The sequence below is a fragment of the Cannabis sativa genome, chromosome X (genome assembly GCF_029168945.1).
Source record: "Cannabis sativa cultivar Pink pepper isolate KNU-18-1 chromosome X, ASM2916894v1, whole genome shotgun sequence".
NCBI lineage: Eukaryota > Viridiplantae > Streptophyta > Magnoliopsida > Rosales > Cannabaceae > Cannabis > Cannabis sativa.
Window position 1 is genome coordinate 65,312,789 of NC_083610.1, and position 22,236 is coordinate 65,335,024.

Sequence of the window (22,236 nt, forward strand, 5' to 3'; positions counted from 1 at the left end):
GCTTTTCTTACTGAGTCTGTCGACTCACAGTTTATGTTCATGTGTAGGTAAAGGCAAGGCAGTTGCTGATGGACCGTGAGCGAGCTTATGAGATTGTACATGTCGGGGCGGTTAGGCCTGGAGCGTACGATCCTCGGGACAGCAGGGCTGAGATTTTGTAACTGTCGTTAGACGACTTTATTTTGATGTAAAAGTTGAACAGTAAAAACGTTTGTAAATATTTTTTATAAATCGGGATCCCGAGACTTTTTGTAAAATGGTTTATAAGTTTAATGAAAAAGCAAAATTTTAATTAATCACGTTTTTCCATAAACCTCGTTGATTAGCAACGAGCTGCACAGTACGTTTAAAAATCACGTAATACGCCTAAGATAGTTAGGGTGTTACACAAATCAAGTGTAGTAGTAGTAAACTCCTCGTAATAGGATCTGACAGGTTTAATTAACCACAACCTTTCCTCCACCATTACTCTTCCTTAATCAAAAAATCATTGATAATGTGAAATTCCTCTCTATATGTCTACTCTCTTGGGATACTGGATTCTATACCTTTTGCAACTACTTTTGGTTAATCAGTAAATTAACACTAGTAGTTAAACAGGTTGGAATGGTGCCACAATTGTATAGAACTTTCCTTAGACTGAATAAGTACCTTTCCTGCAACTTTAACATTCAGTCTCTCTCTGGTAGACTAAGAGGCTTCAGATAGGTTTTTACACTTCTCCAAAATCACTACTCCACCCCCAGAGTAATCACTATCTTATCAGCAGATTTTCTAGCACAAAGGCAAATCTCGAAATCTGATGTGGTGTAGTCTAAGAGTTTTAAACACACCCTTATTGACTAACATATAGTGTTGGGTTTTATGCCCTAAATAAAACTCTTTACAATCTGATTAGTTATCAATATAAGAAATTTGAAGTGATTGATGTTTACATGAATTCTACATGCTAATGGTTTAATATGTTTATTACATTTACACACAGAATCAGTTAAATCCAGATCATATGTTTATTCACAATTACAGTATCGTCAACACAGTGGAATGTGATTGTGATCATATGAATCAAAAGAATTGGTCCCTGTTTCATTAGTGTTTTGGATTTAGACTAATGTGATAATTAGCGATGATGTGTACTTACACTTGGAGTAAGTGTTATGTTCTTTCCAGGACATTAGTAAAGTATACTAGTTTCGAATGTATGGAGTATACATTGGACTGGACCGATATTGCAACTAAGTTAAGATATTACAAACTTACCGTTATATATATATCTTTCCAAGTCAATATCAGTAGTTGATCTTAAGATTAAAAGAATCTAAATCCTGATATTCTTAGGCTCAACTCAGGAGTGCTATTCATGTTCTTTGATTTATTAGTTAAGCCTACTTTTGGGTCAGGGTGATACGTATATTTTGGGAACATGATCGTATGATTGAGTGGGAGTGCTGAACATAAATATGGAATCTATAGCTTCTACTGGTGTATAGAAGTCAAGTGATGATTCCCTTCGAGCTTAGCAAATAGAAGTAAATGGATGAGCTCTTGTTTAACTGACTAATTATTAGGTCACTAAACACCATTTACAGGTAGCTAAGTGTTTTAAGGGGCAAAATACATTGAGGGGTGAGAACGGTAAAAAAATCCCATCTCGATGTAGATCATCTATATAGAGGATCTTTTAAATCACAATAAGATTATAACAATGGTTAAATGAGATGGCATATTGATATCGTGGAACATATAATATGCTCTATATAAGTCTGAGAGTGTAATTCTAAGTTCTAAGAGTGGATTCAACGAAGAATTAATAAGTAGGAATTTACTTGGTAAATTTGGTTCACTTATTGGAAGCTCAGCATATAGATCCATGGTCCCCATTCTAGTTGAGAACATTCTGCTTGTAATACTCATTAATTGATTCGTGATTGATCAATTATAATTCTAAAGTTAGACTATGTCTAATTTTATGAATTTTCACTAAGCAGGGGTGAAATTGTAAAGAAAAGAGATTCTAGGTTTATTTATTTATTAATGGACTTTATATGTCTAGTTAATAATTAAATTAAATGACAATATTATTTAATAATCTATTTTAATTATTAAATAATTAGTTTTGGCATTTAAAAGGTTAGAATTAGAAAATTGGCGTTTTTGAGAAAATAGAAATAAAATTTGATAAAACTGTAAAATCAAGTGGGGTCCATAACTACACCATGGCCGGCCACTATTTGTGGGATTTCAAATTAATATTTTCATTATTTTAATGCCAAATAATTCCTAACCTAAACCTAGTAGTTTCCTATAAATAGAAAGTGATGGCTCAGTCAAAATACAAGTTTTCATAACATCATTAGTTATGTGACAGAAATTTCTCTCTTCAGAAAAACTGAGCCTTCCCTACTTTCTATACCTGGCCAAAATCATCCTTCTCTTTTCTCTTCATCAATTTCGTGACCCTAGTGAAAGAGTGAGTGCCCACACACAGCAAGCAGTAACTCAATCATAGATTGGAAGACTGTGAAGGATCAAACTCAAAGAAGAAGGACATTCGGGCTTAGATCTTGATTATACTCTGCTACAGAAAGGATACAAGGGTTAGAGATCTGAGTGGAAGGAGACATTAATTCTGCTGCATCAATGTAAGGTTTTCTTAACTTTATATGTGTTTATTTTATCGGTTTAGAAAGTTCATATTTAGGGTGTTTAAACAACATACTTGTGAGTAGATCTAAGATCCTGGTAAAATAATTTCGAACATATAGTTCCTCTTCTTAATCTTAAGATTTACTTGATTGTCTTCCAATGTTCCTTTTCCTAGATTAATCTGATACCTACTGATTACTCCCACTCAACAGCAGATGTCTGGTCTAAGGCATACTAAAGCATATCTGAGACCTCTCACTGTTGATTTAGGAAATTCTTTCATGGCTTTATCTTTTCTGGAATAGTTGAGACTTTTCCTTAGATAAATAAAATCTATGCCTAGAAGTCGAGAAACTTCTATAGATTGCCATTAGAAAGAAAATGCTTCAGCATCTTACTAAAGTAAGTTGCTTGCATTAGAGTAAGTAATTAACCAGGTATGTAAAGCCCGCTTAGTTAATTTGGAAATTAGCAGTTATTTATGTTAATCAGGAAATTATTTATAGCTATTTAAATAATTTATCATTGTTATTTATGGAATTCAGATATGCATAATTATGTTATCAGCAGTTTTTATATTTCGCATTTCCGGTGTCCGGTATTTTGGAACGCGGCGTTTGGCTCAGTAGAGATCACAACTTAGTATGTTAGTATTTTGGGGACGGGTTTAGACATTGGGAATGTCGGGAATGGCCGGGAATTTAGAATGTCCCAAAAATACCCCCTTTAGTGTTTTGTATGTGGTTTTAGTATGGAGGGGCAAAATGGTCTTTTTGCCCCAATGATATTTTGTCTTATGTGATTTTTAAATGAATTAAATGTTTGTTTCTAATTAATCTTTTTGGCTGAAATAGATTTAAATAAAATGATACTTTAAGCTTGAAAATCCTTTTCTCTCATTTTTACACTTAGCCAATTTTTAAAAAAAGTTTAAAAATTAGAAAAGCTCTCTCTCTCTTTTCCTCTCTTTCGGCTGAGATTGGAGGGTTCAAGGCTGGGATTTTTGTGGGTGATTTCTAGTGTCTTAGCAAGATCAAAGTGTGTTTTCTTCAAGGTAAATCTTGTCTTGCTTTTTCTATTTAGTTTTCTTGAGATTTCAAGTGAAAAATGATGAAAATGTGATTTGCATGTTGGATTTTTATGTTGTTGTTGCTGCTGTAATCTAGTGATTATTTTGTGTTTAAGCATGTTAGTTTAGGGTTGTTTTGATGCTTGATTACTAGGTTGAGCATGCTAGATGAAAATGTGTGAAAATTGATGATTTTTGTGAGAAAATGCATGTTCTGTTTCTGTATAATTGCTGGTTGTTATTGTTAGTTTGCAGAGGTGTTTTAATGCTTAGTTAAGTAGAATTAACTAGGCTAGGGTGCATGCTAGAGGGTTTAACCAAGTTTGAGTTCTTGAACTCAAAGCTTGGTCTTCAATGGTGAAATTTGCTTGTGAGGTTTCTGGGTAGGTTTGAGGCCTTGAAATGGTCATTTGGGACCTATGTAGGAGGTCTGGAAAGTTTGGGACCATTTGGGTTCGAAATGGTCAAGATATGGGAATTTTTGGTTGCTGCCTGCGAGGAACCGGAATTCCGGTTGAGCATCCGGAATTCCGGATGGGGGTTCAGATTTTCCCAGAACCGGAATTCCGGTTGGGCAACCGGACTTCCGGATGGGGGATTTTTCAGAACCCTAGTTTTCCTCGTTTTTGGGTTTTTAGGGGTATTGCCATGCTTTTTATCGATAGGGAAACTTTTAGTTTCGAGTTTTAGTCCCCGGGAAGTGATTTAGCGTGTCACTTATAGCGTTGTGGTTTTTATGGTTTAGGAGCCGTGTCCGCCGTTCAGCTTCAGTTCCAGTCAGGTTGACCGGCACACCTGAAATCGGAATCCAGGTAAGATTAGTATAACAGTATGCATATGTAGATTACATGTTTAGCGAGCATGTAGGAAGCCTATTAGATTACATTAGTTGTATGTTGGCTTCGAACCATCCAACCCTGTCACGTCGGTACAGGCTGGAGTATGACCAGAGTATGACCGGTTTGACCGATCAGCCGACAATGGTTGGTGGTTCCGTGCTATTGACGTATCCCGTCGGTGACAGGCCGGAGTATGACCAGCAGCCGGAGTATGACCGGCTCGACCGATCGTGAGGATATAGTAACACGTCGGTACAGCCGGAGTATGACCAGGAGTATGACCGGTTCGACCGATCAGGTTGTTACGTGTCAATAGTACCGTCCCTATGAACGTTCAGAACTCAGTACCATGTTGGACATGGCAGTAGTGGCTCAGTACCATGTTGGACATGGCAGTAGCGGGACTCAGTATCGTGTTGGACACGGCAGTTAGTATCATGTATGAGTATTATTATGCTTTTCTTACTGAGTCTGTCGACTCACAGTTTATGTTCATGTGTAGGTAAAGGCAAGGCAGTTGCTGATGGACCGTGAGCGAGCTTATGGGATTGTACATGTCGGGGCGGTTAGGCCTGGAGCGTACGATCCTCGGGACAGCAGGGCTGAGATTTTTGTAACGGTCGTTAGATGACCTTATTTTGATGTAAAAGTTGAATAGTAAAAACGTTTGTAAATATTTTTATAAATCGGGATCCCGAGACTTTTTGGTAAAATGGTTTATAAGTTTAATGAAAAGCAAAATTTTAATTAATCACGTTTTTCCATAAACCTCGTTGATTAGCAACGAGCTGCACAGTACGTTCAAAAATCACGTAATACGCCTAAATTAGTTAGGGTGTTACAAGGTATACAATGAGCCATAGGTTTAGATAAACTCAAACCTATAATACTAGGAACAGGAAGTTTTGTTAAGTCCATTGAATAGACTTATTAACGAAAATTTCCTTTTATGTCCTTGTAATAGAAAAATTTAGGTTACTCCATGTGAATGGATTAAACCATAGTTCTATTGGCTTTTCTTCTTAGTTTCTTATCTTGACAATCCATTACTTGTTTAAACTTACAATGGATTTTAATCACTAGTGTCTTCCAAGTCATAAGAAGGCGAGTTCCTAGAAACTCTCCCACTACGACAAGGTACCGTGAATTATGTCTAAGAAAACTAAATGGTATAGACCTCTTCAGTTGTGTTAAGACAACAGAGGCAGTGGGATCATCTTGTAACGAATAAGATGATAGAACACTTATGGAATCAAGAAATAAATATCTCCTTTATTTGCTACTTTATTTTCAGACTTAGTCACTTTTTTAGAAAAGTAGTGTTTGTTTAAACAAACACTTTCTTATCTAATGACTATGGGATGGTCCACCCTTAATAACTTAGAATAGCTAAGAAACCATGGTTAACAGTTCTAGCTTTTCTTAAGGTTTCGATTAGGTCATCCATGAATCTAGTAATGATTTACATTAAGTATACAACTATTGCATCATTCTGAAATTGTATTACCATAGAAGGACTTAGGCAACGACTAGTAACTAATCATCAATATGCAAATCGAAATTTCTGGGGAGGTAAGTTTGGATATAATTCAAAAATCAATTTAATGATCTTTGAACTGCATATCTACTAACTATTTCTCCACCCCTATCAGTTCGCAAGATCTTGAACCACTTACCTTAATTGTTAATCACCATTGCTAGAAATCAGAAATTTTTCAAACATTTCAAATTTCTTTGCATAAGGTATAATCTAGAGTTATCGTTTTAAGAATACAACAAAAAACTCATATCCACCCCTGAATGTACATCCATCTACGAATGAGATGAACTTACTTTCAGTGGATATAGGCATATTAACTCTTTGCAGAGAATGATCTTGTCAAAACCACTATGAACAAGATACAAATGCCATAGATTTATAAAAATGTGGTTTTGTCTTTTTGATGACTTAGGTATAGTTACATCAAAGAGTTCTTAGAATAGTTTAAGTGGATCCTGGTCACAGAATACTAAACTCATATTCCATACAGTTTGAATCCATTGATAGAAAATGGTTATTAAACACTTGTGAAAGTGTAACTGTATTGTATTCTGGAATTAGAAATATAAGAAAACTTCTGTGTGGAATCTAAAATTAAAGTCAAAGACTTAAATTTATACCAAATATACATGAGTAATTCTTCTATCTTAGACCACCACTACTAATCTAACTTTAAGTCTAATTTTCCCATACAAGTAGGAGATTTCTAAGATTGAGGATTTATATCATTTTGGGATAGAATTTCGGGAATATAATCATATGCGTCATTAAATTTCTTAAGAGAAAATAGAATGACATGAAACGATTTATAGACCATTCATCTAATGATATGTTATTGAGCTAATTCGAAATGAATAAGCAGAGAGGAATTAGGATAGTTTCGTTGTTTAAATAAGAATCCAATGATGCTCCGATTAGCGAGAGTCAAAGTAATCTTATTTATACAATCTTCTTGTTTCATATTGTAAAATACTAGTCTAAGGTGTCATCAATTGATGAACAGCTAGATGTTGCATATACAATATTTATCTTTCGAGATCTAACACTATTATGTATGTCTAATGGTGAAAATCCATTAGGGATTTATCTCATTAGAAAAACAAACCAAGTTAGACCAACAATGAAGATTCGAAATTAAACTACAATTTAATAACAGAAAATAACATGGTTCAATATAAATTCATACACAATTCAGAAATTATTAAACATATAGCAAGTAGGAATGACAAGTGAAAATACTAAAACATACAATCCTAAATAATTTCCAAGGTCTTCAATAAACTGATATCAGTGTCCCGTTTAGGCGAGAGTCAAAGCTACCATCCATTGAATAGAGTTGTCAGCTCATCTAAAATGTTAAACATTCTAGCAACCTTTTATTCGATCAAGATTGGAATCCAGCGTTGTCCCGTTTAGGCGAGTGTCAAGGTTATTCTATCTTATGAGCTTCCACCATTGTTTCATATTTTGTAAGTCAAATATAGTCGCCACCATTAGGGTGATCCATACCATAAAAAACACTTACAAAGCTACTTATCTTTCGAGATTAAACGGTGCTAACTTGATAATGAACGTTCCTCCATTAGGGAGGATTACTCACTAAAACAAAAGCTATGTAAAACCAACAATGTAGATCGAATGTCCTAATAATAAAGCTCATTATTTAAAGTGTATTTTCTTCTAATATTTATTTTAATCAATTTATTTTAACTATATAGTTATTTAATTAAAATTTCCAATTTAGAATGAAAAATTCTAAATATAAATTTTAATTTAATATTTATAAATTTTACTGAGATGGATATGAAAATAACATGAATTATTTCCATCTTAGTAATAATTTCCAATAAATATTTAGAAAAATATTCAATTTAAGTTGTTACAAAATTAATTTAAATTAATTTACAACTCAAATTTAATTTTCTATAAATATACATTGCATTTCGAAAAATTGAAGTATTTAAGAATACTATTTTCGAAAATGCTTTAAAATAAAATAAAAATAAATTCTGGAAAAATTATTCTAATTTAATGTTGGCCTAAAATTAATTAATAAAATTAACTTACAACAAAAAATATAATTTTCCTATTTAATTAAATATATAAGAAAAATTTAAAATATTTAAGTATCATGATGAAAATCAACTTAAATATTAATTTTCTATTTAATTAAATACACTAAAAAAATACTTCAAGCAAAAACAGATAATATCTATCTAGATTTTCATTGACTAATTAATTCATTTTCTAATTAAATGTATTTTACTTCATTTATTTTAATTAATCATTAAATGAAAAAATCATTGATTTAAGTTGGTCCAAAATTAAAATAAATAATTTACAACTTTAATCTATTTTTCAAATAAAATTCGAAATTTCTGCATTTAAGAAATGCAATTTCAAAATTGTGGAAAAAAAAATTAATAAAATAAAATAAAATATATTTTGAAAATTATTCAAATTTAAGTTATATGAAATAAGATTTCAAAACTTAAAATAATTTTCAATTTTTATTAAATAACATGAAAATAATAATATTTAAGTATCATGATGAAAATCAACTTAAATATTTAAATTTTTAATTTAATTAAATGTATTAAATTCAAGAAATAAATAATTAAGTATAGAGAAGACTTAATTATTAATTCTAATTTAATACTAGGAAAAATATACTTAACTTAGATTGTACCAAAATTAACTATTAAACAATTAATTTCACAATCTATGATATTTTTCTAATTAAATATTAGAAAAAAATTACTAGTTCTAGAAATAACTATCTAGAATAATTTCATTTACTAAGTGTTTTTCTAAAATTAACTTTAAAATATTAAATGAAAAATTAAATTTCATATATTTTAAAAGTTAATTATGTTGCTAATTCAATTTTAATTAGGTTAGACTAATATAATTAACCTAATACAATTATTTAAATAAGGCAAATGGGCCTTCACAATTGGGGTAGTTCATGTGAGATGGAGTTGGGTTCAGTATGTCGTACCCACTTCTATTGGCCCCCAACTCTCACACAAGGCCCAAAAGAGAGGAATTTAACCTTTAAATAAACAATTGTTATTCATTGAATAAGCCCAAATCTAACTGGGCGTAAATAAATTTACTTATGTCAAAATTTATTTTAGCAACCTAGTCCATTTACTTAGTAAAACTTAAATGGGCTTCCTATATGCATCTAAGCCCAATAGCAAACATATAGGCTCACACATGTCAAAAGATTTGGATGGGCCGTATCATGCTACTAGGTTTACACAGATGAAAGAAATTGCAAAATTTACCTGTTACAAATTATTTATAAGATCTATTGACAATTGGACTATGATTAAAATCAGATCATTGGATCTGTCAACAAGTTAATCATAGCAATTTAGATCAAATAAATAATAGGTTTGTAAAAAAAATTTTGAATACATAATAATATAATCAAACAATACAAACAATAATAATTGATCTGGAATATCTGGAAAGTAAGCTAAAATATCTCAATTTTAAAATTTAAAATAAAATTAAATTTTAAAATAAATATCTTAACTAGAATTCAAATTTAGGTTGTTAGAGAATATTTGAAAAAATTCAAAATTCAACAAACTCCTAAATTTCTTAAATTCTAACAAAAAATCAAAAATATCTAACCAATTTTTCAAATATCAAGTTTATTCAAAATTTAAATTTATTTAAAATTTCTAATAAGATAATATATTAGATATTTTATTATATTCTGAGTCTTATAATTTAATAAATTCAAATATTACATAAATAAACTAATTGAAAAATAAGATATTTTATATGGTTAGAATATTTAAAAAATAATAATAATAATAATAAGTTTGAAAAATTTATGGTTTGAAACCCTAAAATATCTATTCAAACTAAACTAACCAAATTTTCAAATCTTCATGTTATTTTTGCCAAAATATAATTTTAATAAAAAAAAATGTCTAATAAGATAAAATGTTAAACCTAACATATTCCTAATCTTATAATTTTAATTAATAAAATATATTTTGAAAATAACAAATTTTAAAAAAAATATGATATGGTTAGCAAATTTTGAAATTAGTACAAGATTATTTTAAAAGATAATATTTTAATAACAAAGTAAGATCATTTAAAAAATAATATCTGATCTTATAATTAAAATAAATAAAATAATCTAAAATTTCAAAATTAACCATAAGGCTCCTTTTGTGAGAAATCAAATTTTCAAAATTCAAAGCCTACTAATATCAGAAACTAATTTTAATTAATTAAAAAAAATTAATAAAAATTACTTTTATTCTGACAATTAGATTTTTAATTGAAAATTTAGATTCTACACAAAATTCTACCAAAAATTGGCTTTTGTTTCAATGAAAAACGATTTTTGAATCAAAATTTATGACGAAAACAAGTTTGAGGCACAGGGGTATGCATAATGCAATGCATACCCCTGCGCGCGGATGCATGATTTTGGCCTAGGAAAGAGGCTGCAAGCAGCCTCATTTGACCGAGGGACGTGGGTGCGAGCTGCCCTTCAGACAAGATGCTGTCTTAGCGTCTGCGCGCGTGCATTCAAATCCTGATATTTTCGTTCAACTTCAAAAACTCATAACTAATTCATAAAAAATCCAAATTAGGTTCTGTAAAAGCATAAATTTATTAATTTTTGTCTACTTTGCAGGAAAAATAATTCCAAATCAAAATAAAAAATATTTCAGTAATATATATTGCGATTTCTAAACTATCATCAAATAAGCACATAAACCACATGAAACAATCCAAATCAATGCAAAACATCGTTTTAATTCATATTTCATGAAAGTAAATCATTACAATGGCTTTGAGGCCAGTTGTTGGATATATTTTACCAGGATCTAGATTTACTAACAAGTATGTTTCATTAACATCCTAATATGAATTCTATAACAATAAAATAAACACATAGAAAGTTTAGGAAACCTTACATTGGGTGCAGCAGAATATAATGACTCCTTCCGTTCAGATATATAGCCCTTGATTCCTTTCTGTAGTAGAGCATTATCAATATCTGAAGCTAGATCTCTTTCTCTCCTTCCTTTGATGCTGATTCTCCTTCTTGTTGGTTGATTTTCTACAGTCTGACACACTATGATTGAGATATCACTTGATGTGTGTGGGCACTACTCATTCACTCAAGGATTTCAAAATTTAGAGAAGAAAAGAAGAGAGAAGTGGTTCGGCCTAGAGAAAAGAATAGGAGGCTCAGTTTTCATCTGACAGAATTAAGTGTGAATGAGAGCCATCACTATCTATTTATAGGTAACCACCTAGGCTTAAGTTAGAATTATTTGGCATTAAAATAATGAAAAAATAAATGATAAAACCCTATAAGTGTGGCCGGCCATGGGCCTTGGATAATGGGCCTCACTTATGCAATTTTACTGTTTTATCATTTCTGCATCTCATTTTCTCAAAAACGCTAATTTTCAAATTCAACCATTTAAATGCCAATTCTAATTATTTAATAACTAAAAATTAATTATTAAATAAGATTGTCATTTAATATATTTATTAATTAGACATATAAAGTCTCTTAATTAATAAATAAACCTAGAATCTCTTTTCTTTACAATTTCGCCCTTGCTTAGTGAAAATTCACAAAGTAGACATAGTCTAACTTTAGAATTATAATTGATTAATCAAAATCAATTAACTGAGTCTTACAAGCAGTATGGTCTCAACTAGTATGGGGACCATGGGTCTATATAACCGAGCTTCCAATAAGCAGATCAAGAATTTATATCTTAAATTCACTGACTTATTAATTCTTCGTTGAATCCATGCATAGAACTTAGAATTGCACTCTCAGTATATAGAATGCTCTATATGTTCCAAGATATAGATACGTCATTAGTTATCCATTGTTATAATCCTAATTTGATCAATAACCCTCTAATAGATGATCTACATTGAAAAGGCACTAAGTTACCGTTACACCTTCAATGTATTTTATCCTTAAAACACTTAGCTCCGTATAAATGATATTTCAACGAAGTGAGATGAGATCTCCACCATTTATCTTTGTTTAGCCAAGCTCGAAGGATATCATCGTTACACTTCTAAATTCCTATAGAAGTTATAGATTCTATATTTATGTTAGCGCTCCCACTCAATTATACTATCATGTTCCCAAAATATACGTATCACCCTGACCCAAAAGTAGGCTTAACTAACAAATCAAAGAACATGTATAATACTCTTGAGATCGAACCTAACCATATTAGGATTAAGATCATTTGATCTAGGATCAACAGGTGATATTCAATTGAATAGATATTACGGTAAATTTTAATATATCTAATCAAAGTTCAATATCGGTCCCTTCCGATGTATACTCCATACATCTGATACTGGTAAACTTTGCCAATGTCCTGGAAAGGACATAACACTTATCCAAGGTGTAAGAATACCTATCGCTGATTATCATGTCAGTCTAAATCCATTGAACTGACAAATCAGGGAATAAACTTTCGAACATATAATTAAGATTATATTCCACTGTGTTGACAACACTATAATCATTAACAAATTGATATGTTCTAGACTTAAATAGAATTCATACATTATGTAAATAATCATGAAATAAATCATGTGAACCATGCAACATTAAATGTTATTTTTGATCTTTATTAATAAGTAAATCTGATTATATTGAAATGAGTTTTATTTAGGGCATAAATCCCAACAGGTATTATGTTGACTACTTTAATTGATTTTGGTGCTACGCATTCTTGTGTGTCGAGTAGAGTGAATTAAATCTGAATAAGCCTAATGATGTTTTACCAAGTGGTTTTGGCACCTTACGACCTACTAGAGAATTGGTTATCTTCAACAGGTGGGTTAGGTCTTTTCCAGTGCATGTGGAGGGTAGAGAATTGTTAGTAGATTTAATTGAACTAAATCTAGAAGATTTTGATGTTATATTGGGAATGGACTGCCTAACAAGGTATAACGCAACCATTGATTGCAAGAGAAAGATGGTAACTTTTGAACCTAAGGGTGAGGACCCATTTGTGTTTGTGGGAAGGATTCAAGGATCGTGAATTCCAATAATCTCAGCGCTTAAGGCAAGAGATTTGTTGTGGGATGGATGTATCGGTTATCTAGCCAGTGTGGTGGATACCACAAGGGAAGTACCAATATGACCTGAACACGTTCTGGTGGTACGAGAGTATCTGGATGTCTTTCTAGAGGAGCTACCTTACAACCAAGATGGGAGATTGACATTGAAATTGAATTGATACTGGGGGGCAAAACCTATATCTAAAGCTTCGTATCAGATGCCACCTACAAAATTAAAAGAATTGAAGGTTCAATTACAAGGTATGTTGGATTTGAAATTTACTAGACCGAGTACCTCACCTTGGGGTGCACTTGTTTTGTTCGTAAAGAAGAAGGACAAAATATTGAGGATGTGCATTGACTACCGAGAGTTGAATAAGTTGACAGTAAAGAACAAGTATCCTTTGTCAAGGATAGATGATCCGTTTGATCAGTTACAGGGGAAGACTGTCTTCTCTAAGATCGATCTTCAATCTAGTTATCACCAGATGAGGATTCGAGAGGAGAATATTCCCAAGACAGCTTTTTGTACTCGGTATGGGCACTATGAATTCCTAGTGATGTCCTTCGGATTAACTAATGCTCTGACAACATTTATGGACCTGATGAACCGAGTATTCAAAGACTTTTTAGATGATTTTGTAATTGTCTTCATTGATGACATTCTAATCTTCTCTGATTTAGAAGAGGCACATGAGAAACATCTTCGGATGGTGTTACAACATCTTTGAGAGCATGAACTCTATGCTAAATTTAAGAAATGTGAGTTCTAGTTGCCCCAAGTAAGCTTCTTAGGGCATGTTGTAAACAAGGATGGAATCTTAATGGACCCGGTGAAGACTGAAGCGGTTCGGGATTGGCCTCGACCCAAATCTTCTACCGAAGTTAGAAGTTTCTTGGGATTAGCAGGATACTACAAAAGGTTTATTGAAGTGTTTGCCAATATTTTTACACCATTAATGGAATTAACTTGAAAGAATTGTAAATTTGTTTGGACTAACAAGTGCAAAGTAGCTTCCAGGAGTTGAAGCAGAAGTTAATTACCGCACCAGTAGTAACCTTGCCGATCAGTGAGGAGAAATTTGTAATTTACTATGACGCTTCAAAGCAAGGGTTAGGTTGCGTTGTAATGCAGCCTTTAAAGTTATTTCCTATGTGTCTAGGCAATTGAAAGAGTATGAACAACGATATTCCACACACGATATTGAATTGGCAGCAGTAGTTTTTTTCTTTGAAAGTTTGGCATCATTATCTGTATGGAAAAAAGTAAGAAATTTACATGGATCACAAAAGCCTCAAATACTTTTTCACTCAGAAGGATTTGAATATGAGGCAGCAACGATGGTTGGAATTGGTTGAAGACTATGACTACGAGATCCTCTACCATCCTGGAAAAGTAAATGTGGTAGCGGATGCTCTAAGTTGAAAAGGTTCGGAGGAAGTATATGACCTGAAGAAGATCTCACTAGAATTGGCTGAGGATATGACCAGAGCAAGAGTTGAGTTTGTATTTGGGAAACTAGCCAACATTAGATTACAGTCTAATTTGCTAGGAAGAATCAAGACAGCCCAACAAAGTGATCCAGTGTTACAAGAGTATAAAGAAAAATTTATTGTTGGATCAACAAAGGATTTCTCAATTTCATCAAATGGCTTATTGCAGTATAAAGACAGGGTTTGTGTTCCAGCCGACGATAATATCAAACAGGAAATTCTGGATGAGTCTCATACCATGCCATATTCATTACACCCGGGAACAACCAAGATGTATCAAGATGTGAAAGCAGCGTACTGGTGGCCAGGTTTAAAGGGTGATATCGTGGAATACATGTCAAAATGTCTAACTTGTCAATAATTTAAAGTAGAACATCAGAGACTAGTGGGATTACTTCAACCTCTTAAGATTCGTGAGTGGAAATGGGAGGATATAACCATAGACTTTGTGGTTGGATTACCAAGAACAACGAGGTTCTATGATTCTATCTATGTAATAGTGGATCGATATACAAAATCAACACACTTTTTACCAGTTCGGACTACGTATACAGTAGATCAATACGTTGATCTATATGTTAGGAGATAATTTGGCTTCATGGTGCTCCAAAGTCGATCATCTAAGATTGAGATCCAAAGTTTACATCCAAGTTCTAGGAGAGTTTACAACAAGCAATGGGTACTAAATTAAAGTTCAGTATAATTTTCCATCCTTAGAGTGATGGTCAATCTGAGAGGACTATTCAAGATACTTGAAGATATGGTGCGCACATATGTATTAGACTTTGAAGGTTCCTGGAACAAGTACCTTCCTCTGACTGAGTTTTCATATAACAATAATTATCAAAGTACTATTGGTATGGCACCGTATGAAATGCTATATGGAAGGAAGTGTCGTTCGCCCATTCATTGGGATGAAGTCAGTGAACGGAGATACCTTGGACCCGACGCATTCCAAAGAACTAGTGAGACCATTGAGAAGATTCGAGCTCGTATGCTTACCTCATAAAGTAGATAGAAAAGCTATGTTGATTCGAAGCGTAGAGATATTGAGTTCCAGGTTGGGGACTTCATCTTCCTTTGAGTACCACCAATGAAGGGGATTTAGAGATTTGGAAAGAAAGGAAAAGTATGTCCCAGATTTATTGGTCATTTCGATATACTGGAAAGGGTAGGTCAAGTAGCCTATCAGCTAGCCTTACCCCCTGCTTTATCTGGAGTTAACAACATGTTCCATATTTTAATGCTTAGGAAATATGTGTTTGATATGACCCATATTCTGAGTTATGAGGACATTAAACTTTAGACAGACTTATCATACGAGGAACAACCAGTTCAGATCATGGATAGTAAGGAGAAACTATTGTGAAACAAAACCATTTCGCTAGTTAAGTGTTGTGGAGAAATAACAAGGTTGAAAAAGCGACTTGGGAGTTAGAGTCGCAGATGCGGGAGCAGTATCCTGAGTTATTCATGTAAATTTTTAGGACAAATTTTTTGTAAGGAGGGGATAGTTGTAGTAGCCTGAAAATTATGATTATGTTAAATTGGACATATTTTATTAAATATGTAATTATATGAATATTAGAGTAGGGTTATAATCTTACTTAAGCCAATTATGAGTTAATTAGTATTTTTTGAGTAAATGAATAATTTACCGTAATTTATTAATTACTGAGATTTTATCAGAATATGTGGGTATTTTATATACCATTTTTGAAATAAAACATTTTCAGGTTCGACGACAATAGAAACTCGATGAATTTGTCAAAGATGCCACGACAACAATAGAATGAAATATATTGGAATTGTACTGGACTAGTTTAGAATGTTGAGTTGTCGGTTTAATCGGGTTAGCTAGTAATGACCAAAATACCCTTAGGTTATAAATTACCTTAAGTGTTTATTGGAGGGGTAAAATAGTCATTTAATTAGGTTTTAGATTATTTGTCCTATATGGTTGTGCTAGGCTGAATAAAGGATTTATGTTGGAATATATTTTACCAGGACCTAGATTTACTAACAAGTATGTTTTTAACATCCTAAATAATATGAATTTCTAAAACAATATAACTTAAACACATATAAAGTATGAGAAACCTTACATTGATTGCACCGAAATTAAATGACTCCTTCTGCTCAGATCTCTAACCCTTGTTCCTTTCTATCGCAGAGTATAATTAAGATCTGAGCCCGACACTCCTTATCAGTTGTTTGAATTCTTCACAGTCTTACACACTATGATTGAGGACTAACTTTCTATGGGTGGACATGCACTCAATCACTAATGCTCGAATTTTTATGTGAAGAACTCTATAGGATTTTGAAAATTAGAAGAGAGAAAAAGAAGAAGAAGAGGAAGTCTCAAACTCTCTAGTTGTCTGATAAGATATAAACTAGTTTAGAGTCATTAGTTGGATTATGGAACTATTCTTTTCTTTTTATACTAATTCACTTAGGGTTAGGATTGAATTATATGGAATAAAAAATGCTAAAAGAATAGTAAAAATAGGGACTTAGTGGTCGGCCATGATGTGGGCCCTACACTAATTATATTTTTGCTATTTTTCTCAACCCTTAATCTATTATTTCATAAATGCCATATTTTTCAATTCTAATTCTATAAATGTCAAAACTATTTATTTAATAATTAAAATTAATTATCAAATAAAATAAATACTCATTTATATAATTTATTAATTAGACTCCAGAAAGTCTCTTAATTAACAAATAAACCCTAAAATCCTATTTCTTCACAATCAAGCCATATCTTAGTGAAAATTCATAAATAAGATATAGTCTAATTTAGAATTGTAATTGATTAATTAAAATCAATTAACCGAGTCTTATAAGCAGTTTGTCTCAACTAGTATGGGGACTATGGGCCTATATAACCGAGCTTCCAATAAGCAGATCTAGAATTTACTAAGTAAATTTCCTAACTTATTAATTTCTCCTTGCACCACTATAAATTTTTAATTGCACTCTCAATTATATAGAATGCTCTATATGTTCCACGATATAGATACACTATGAGTTATCCATTTGTTATAATCCTAATAATAAATGATCCTCTATAGATGATCTACACTGAGTAGGGACAAATTTACTGTTACACCAATCAATGTATTTTATCCTTAAGACACTTAGGTACCTATAAATAATATTTCAGTGAACTAATATAATCACTTAAATGAATACTAAGCCATTTATCTCTATTAAGCCAAGCTCAAAGGAAATCATCGTTTGACTTCTATGTCCAGATAGATGCTATATATTTTTGTATCTATGATTAGTGCTCTCACTCAAATGAACTACCATGTTCTTAATCTATATGTCACGAGAAGATCCATTGGTCGACTTTAACGAATAGATTGAAGAATACAAATAATGCAATTGAACTAGAACCTAACCCTCTCAGGATTGAGATCATTTGATCTAAGATCAACAACGTGATATTGAATTGAATAGATATTACGATAAGTTTATTTATCTTCTCCAAGTTTAATATTAGTCCCTTTCGATGCATACTCCATACATCCAACTCAAGCTTACTTTAACCAATGCCCTTAAAAGGACATAGCACTTATCCAAGGTGCAAGTGAACTACATTGTAGATTATCTTATCAGTTAAACCCTGTGTACTGATAAATCATATGAATACATTTAATCACACAATCTATATTACTTTCCACTATGTTGACAACACAGTAAACTAGAATATCAATGTGATAAGGATTTGGATAAATTTATAAATCAAATAAACAAATAAATGATCACATGAACCAAATAACACATTAAATAAGTAATGAAAATAAAATTGTATGTTCATTGATAATTGAATCGAAAAGATTAGGGCACAGAGTCCAACATATTATTAGATTTTTTATTATTTTTTATTAATAGATTTAGGTAATTGAGGATAAATCAAAAATTAAGAAGATTACATAGCATTACTCTCTCTCTCTCTCTCTCTCTCTCTCTCTCTCTCTCTCTCTCTCTCTCTCTCTCTCTCTCTCTCTCTCTCTCTCTCTCTCTCTTCTTCCCTTTTGAAGCCCTAAGAACCAACAAGAATCAAAGCAAACTTCTTCACAGTTAAACCTATTCTTAGCTGAATTAATCATGTATATGAGTTGTTCAAGCTTTGAGGTAAGTTCTCCACCTATTCTTCTTGATTTCTAGGATTTTAGGTTGAGTTTCTTTGAGATTTTGCTTAAATTCAAGGTTGTATGATTAATTGAGTTTAGAGCATGATTTTTAAGTTTAATTAAAGGTTGTTTAATTATGAATTTGATGTTTCTATGGTTGTTATGTTTTGATTTGATTGATTTCAGTTCAAGAACTCAAATCAACTATGGTGGATTTGCATTTTTAGTGTAATTATGAGTTTTGAATGCTTGATTATGTTGATTTTATGGTATTGCAATATTCTGGAAAGTTTTAATAGGTTTGGAGGATTTTTGATTTTGTTTTGATGCAAAACCAGGGGTTGCCCGTTTCTGCAGTAGAAACCTGTTCAACGGTTCTACAAGGCACTATGGAACTGGTCAATCGGTTGACCAGTGTGGAAACCCTATTTTCTGAAATTGTTTATCCATTCGAGGTACTTTCTAGAACTTAGTTTTAGGTGTTTTATTGATGTTTAGGCTATTTTTAAGCTGGTATTGATAAGGGTTTGTCCAATTTTGAGTTTAGGGCCTATTTTGGGATTTGGTTAAGTTGTTTATCAAGCTTTCATTGTCGTGACATTTTAGGACTTGAGATCTTTGAGCGTTATTCAACTCAGGTCGATATACACACCTAATTTTGGATTTGAGGTAAGAAAAGTCAATTGCATTGCTTAGCATGTCAAATAAGATACGATTATTATCGTTTGGGATTCGATTATGATCGAGGTAAAGATACGGTAATTACCGTTGTTAGGAATGAGTTATTACTCTTTTTTAAAACTGTTGATAGGTTTCTTACTTGTCAAATGCTTAATTAAGCAACGATAGTGACATAAGAAACTCGGTGGTAACGAGGGGTATGGATGTTTTATAAAGCATCGTGGTTGGTTTGTCTTATGAGGGGAATAAATTAATCGTTATTATTTGATTATGCTTTGAATAATTGCATATTCTATATATTTCCTTGTAAGTTGTACATTGTTTAAATACTATACTTTATGTGATGTTTGTGTTTTACTTGCTTTTTTTGCTAAGTCTTTGTGACTCACAAGTGCTCTATGGTGCAGGTAAAGGGAAGTGAAAACTGGACCAACCATGAGTCAGATGTCTCTCAGAAATGTACATATCAGTCGCCATATTTTGGCTCTCAGTGGACAGGATCCTTCTTTTGTTGTATTTTGAAAATGTGACAACATTTTGTAATAAGTTGTTTTGTAGCATTTTGTAAAGAGTCTATAATTAAGGGGATTCCCGAATCCAATGGTATTTTGAATAGAAAGTTAAGTTATGATTTAAATTATTTTACTAAGAGTTTTAATTAAACTACACTTTTATTAAACCGTTAGTTTATTATTATAAACTAATTCATAAAAACATACACGTGGCACCCTCACGGTTCAGGACGTTACATTTAAATTACTGTGCTAACCTTTGCTAATTCAAAGGGTTTAGTAAAAAATGCATTTAATAAAAAATTTATAAATAAACACAAACTTTACTAATTATAGTTTACAAAAATTTATAAACTTTGGGATCCTGATTTTTTTACAAAATGACCAAAATGTAATAATTTAAAACGTCGCCTAGCGACCAACTCAACTGAGCCCATGTTGTCTCAAAGATCGAACTCTCCAGATCGAACCGTATTGATATGTATGATCTTCGTAGAGCTCCAGACTCATTTTTGATTTAGTCTCGTCCTTTACCTACACATGCAAACAAATTGGTGAGTCGACAAACTCAATAAGAAAAGCATAAAATATATAAAGATATTTTTGACTTGTAACTAGGTGCCCATACACCTACCTACAAGGCTTAATAGATGAATCAAGAATGATCTTAATAGAACTATGACTTCTATACCACATGCACTAAGTACTCGTCCTATACTAGTGTTGGTAGGGTTAATTTGTACCTCGAGTACACTAAGCATTATACCACATACACTCAGTACTCTTCCCATACTTGTGTTAGTAACGTTGAAGTACGACCACTATACCACATGCACTAAGTACTCGTCCCATACTAGTTTTGGTAGGGTTAGTCCGTACCCCGAGTACAACTGAGCGTTATACCACATACACTCTGTATTGTTCCCATGCTAGTGTTTGTAACACTGTGTCATACCCCTTAACATTATACTATACAAATGCACTACGTACCTCGACCGTAATAGTGTTGGTAGTATACATTCATATAATTCATGTATAACACATGCATACATTTACATATCTTACACTAATCTTACCTTGGTTCTGTAATCAAGTATGTCGGTCGACCTGAGTGAAAATATTATTTGCTGAACAAAGGCCCTATGTCACATTTATGTAAAATTGGTAAGTGTTAACCTAAACACTTTTGGGTACTTAAATTCAAAACTAGAAGTTTCCCTATCAATAAATATTAAATAGCATGACAATACCCTAAATATCAAGAAAATCCCAAAAATGAGACTTTGAAATAAATTCCCCAAAAACTGGCAAACTGCTTTTCTGGGTTACTGCCAGTAAAAATGGTAGACCGTTTATGAGAAATTGATTTGGCATTTTTTGCTGCAAAATTCCCAAAAATCTCATTTCTCACCCAAAACTACCTTAAACTTCGTAAAATTCTCTATCTCATAAACGCAGCAACAAAGCCCTGTAAAAAAATATCGTCATTGATGAGTTAAGCTTGAGCTTAAAAACTCAAACTTAACTCATACTAAGATACAGCTAGAAAAACCTCATTAGAAACACTCTAAGGAGTTCTAATTCAATTTATAAAACAAAACCAAAACCCCACAAGCTTGGACAGAGCCTAACTCACAAAATTACATATCCAAACCAAACTTTTCTTCCAGAATCAAAGAGAAAAAGTATCTAGAACTTACCATAGTTCTTGCTACCCAATTTTCTTCCCATTCCTTGCTGAATTTCCTTGAGAAATAAATGAATCTAGGTCTGGTTCCTTAGTTTTCCTTATGGCCATTAGAGAGAGAGAGAGAGTATGCTAAAAAGGTTGTTTCTTTTGTGTCAAGTTTATCAATAAAATATAATTTCAATTTAATTGAATTAAAATCAGTATAAAGTTTTGGGATTTATCTACAAAACCCACCCACATAACTAAAAACAACTTAAAGTGAAAGGACCAAAATGCCCCTTGCTTCACCATGAAGTAATCTAATATTCTAGGAGTACAATGGTCTAGATCAATAACCCCAATAAATTCTGATATTTCCAATGTCTAACTCTCTTTCCCTACTAACTCTAATATATACAACCGTATCTAAGTGACTTGAATGGCCAAACCCTCGTATTTCAACCGTTACCTAGCAAAATCATAAAATATTAAAATGCATGTTTATCATATATAATACATCTAGAATTTAATAAAATCTCTGAA

At 32.2% G+C, this 22,236-nt stretch overlaps 1 protein-coding gene and 1 long non-coding RNA gene across 2 annotated transcripts; one reads left to right on the top strand and one right to left on the bottom strand.

The window, feature by feature from the left end:
- The first annotated feature begins 14,672 nt into the window (after window positions 1–14,672).
- LOC115723621 (uncharacterized) lies at window positions 14,673–15,692 on the top strand. The gene is made up of 2 exons (XM_030653107.2): window positions 14,673–14,991; window positions 15,466–15,692. Exons 1-2 carry the CDS (start codon window positions 14,673–14,675, stop codon window positions 15,690–15,692), a joined length of 546 nt encoding a protein of 181 aa, XP_030508967.2.
- A 4,619-nt stretch (window positions 15,693–20,311) lies between these two features.
- LOC115702534 (uncharacterized) lies at window positions 20,312–21,987 on the bottom strand. The gene is made up of 2 exons (XR_004008910.2): window positions 21,725–21,987; window positions 20,312–20,558 (listed from the first exon to the last, which is right to left on the bottom strand). It is a non-coding gene; the product is annotated as an uncharacterized LOC115702534 (long non-coding RNA).
- Window positions 21,988–22,236: the final 249 nt, after the last annotated feature.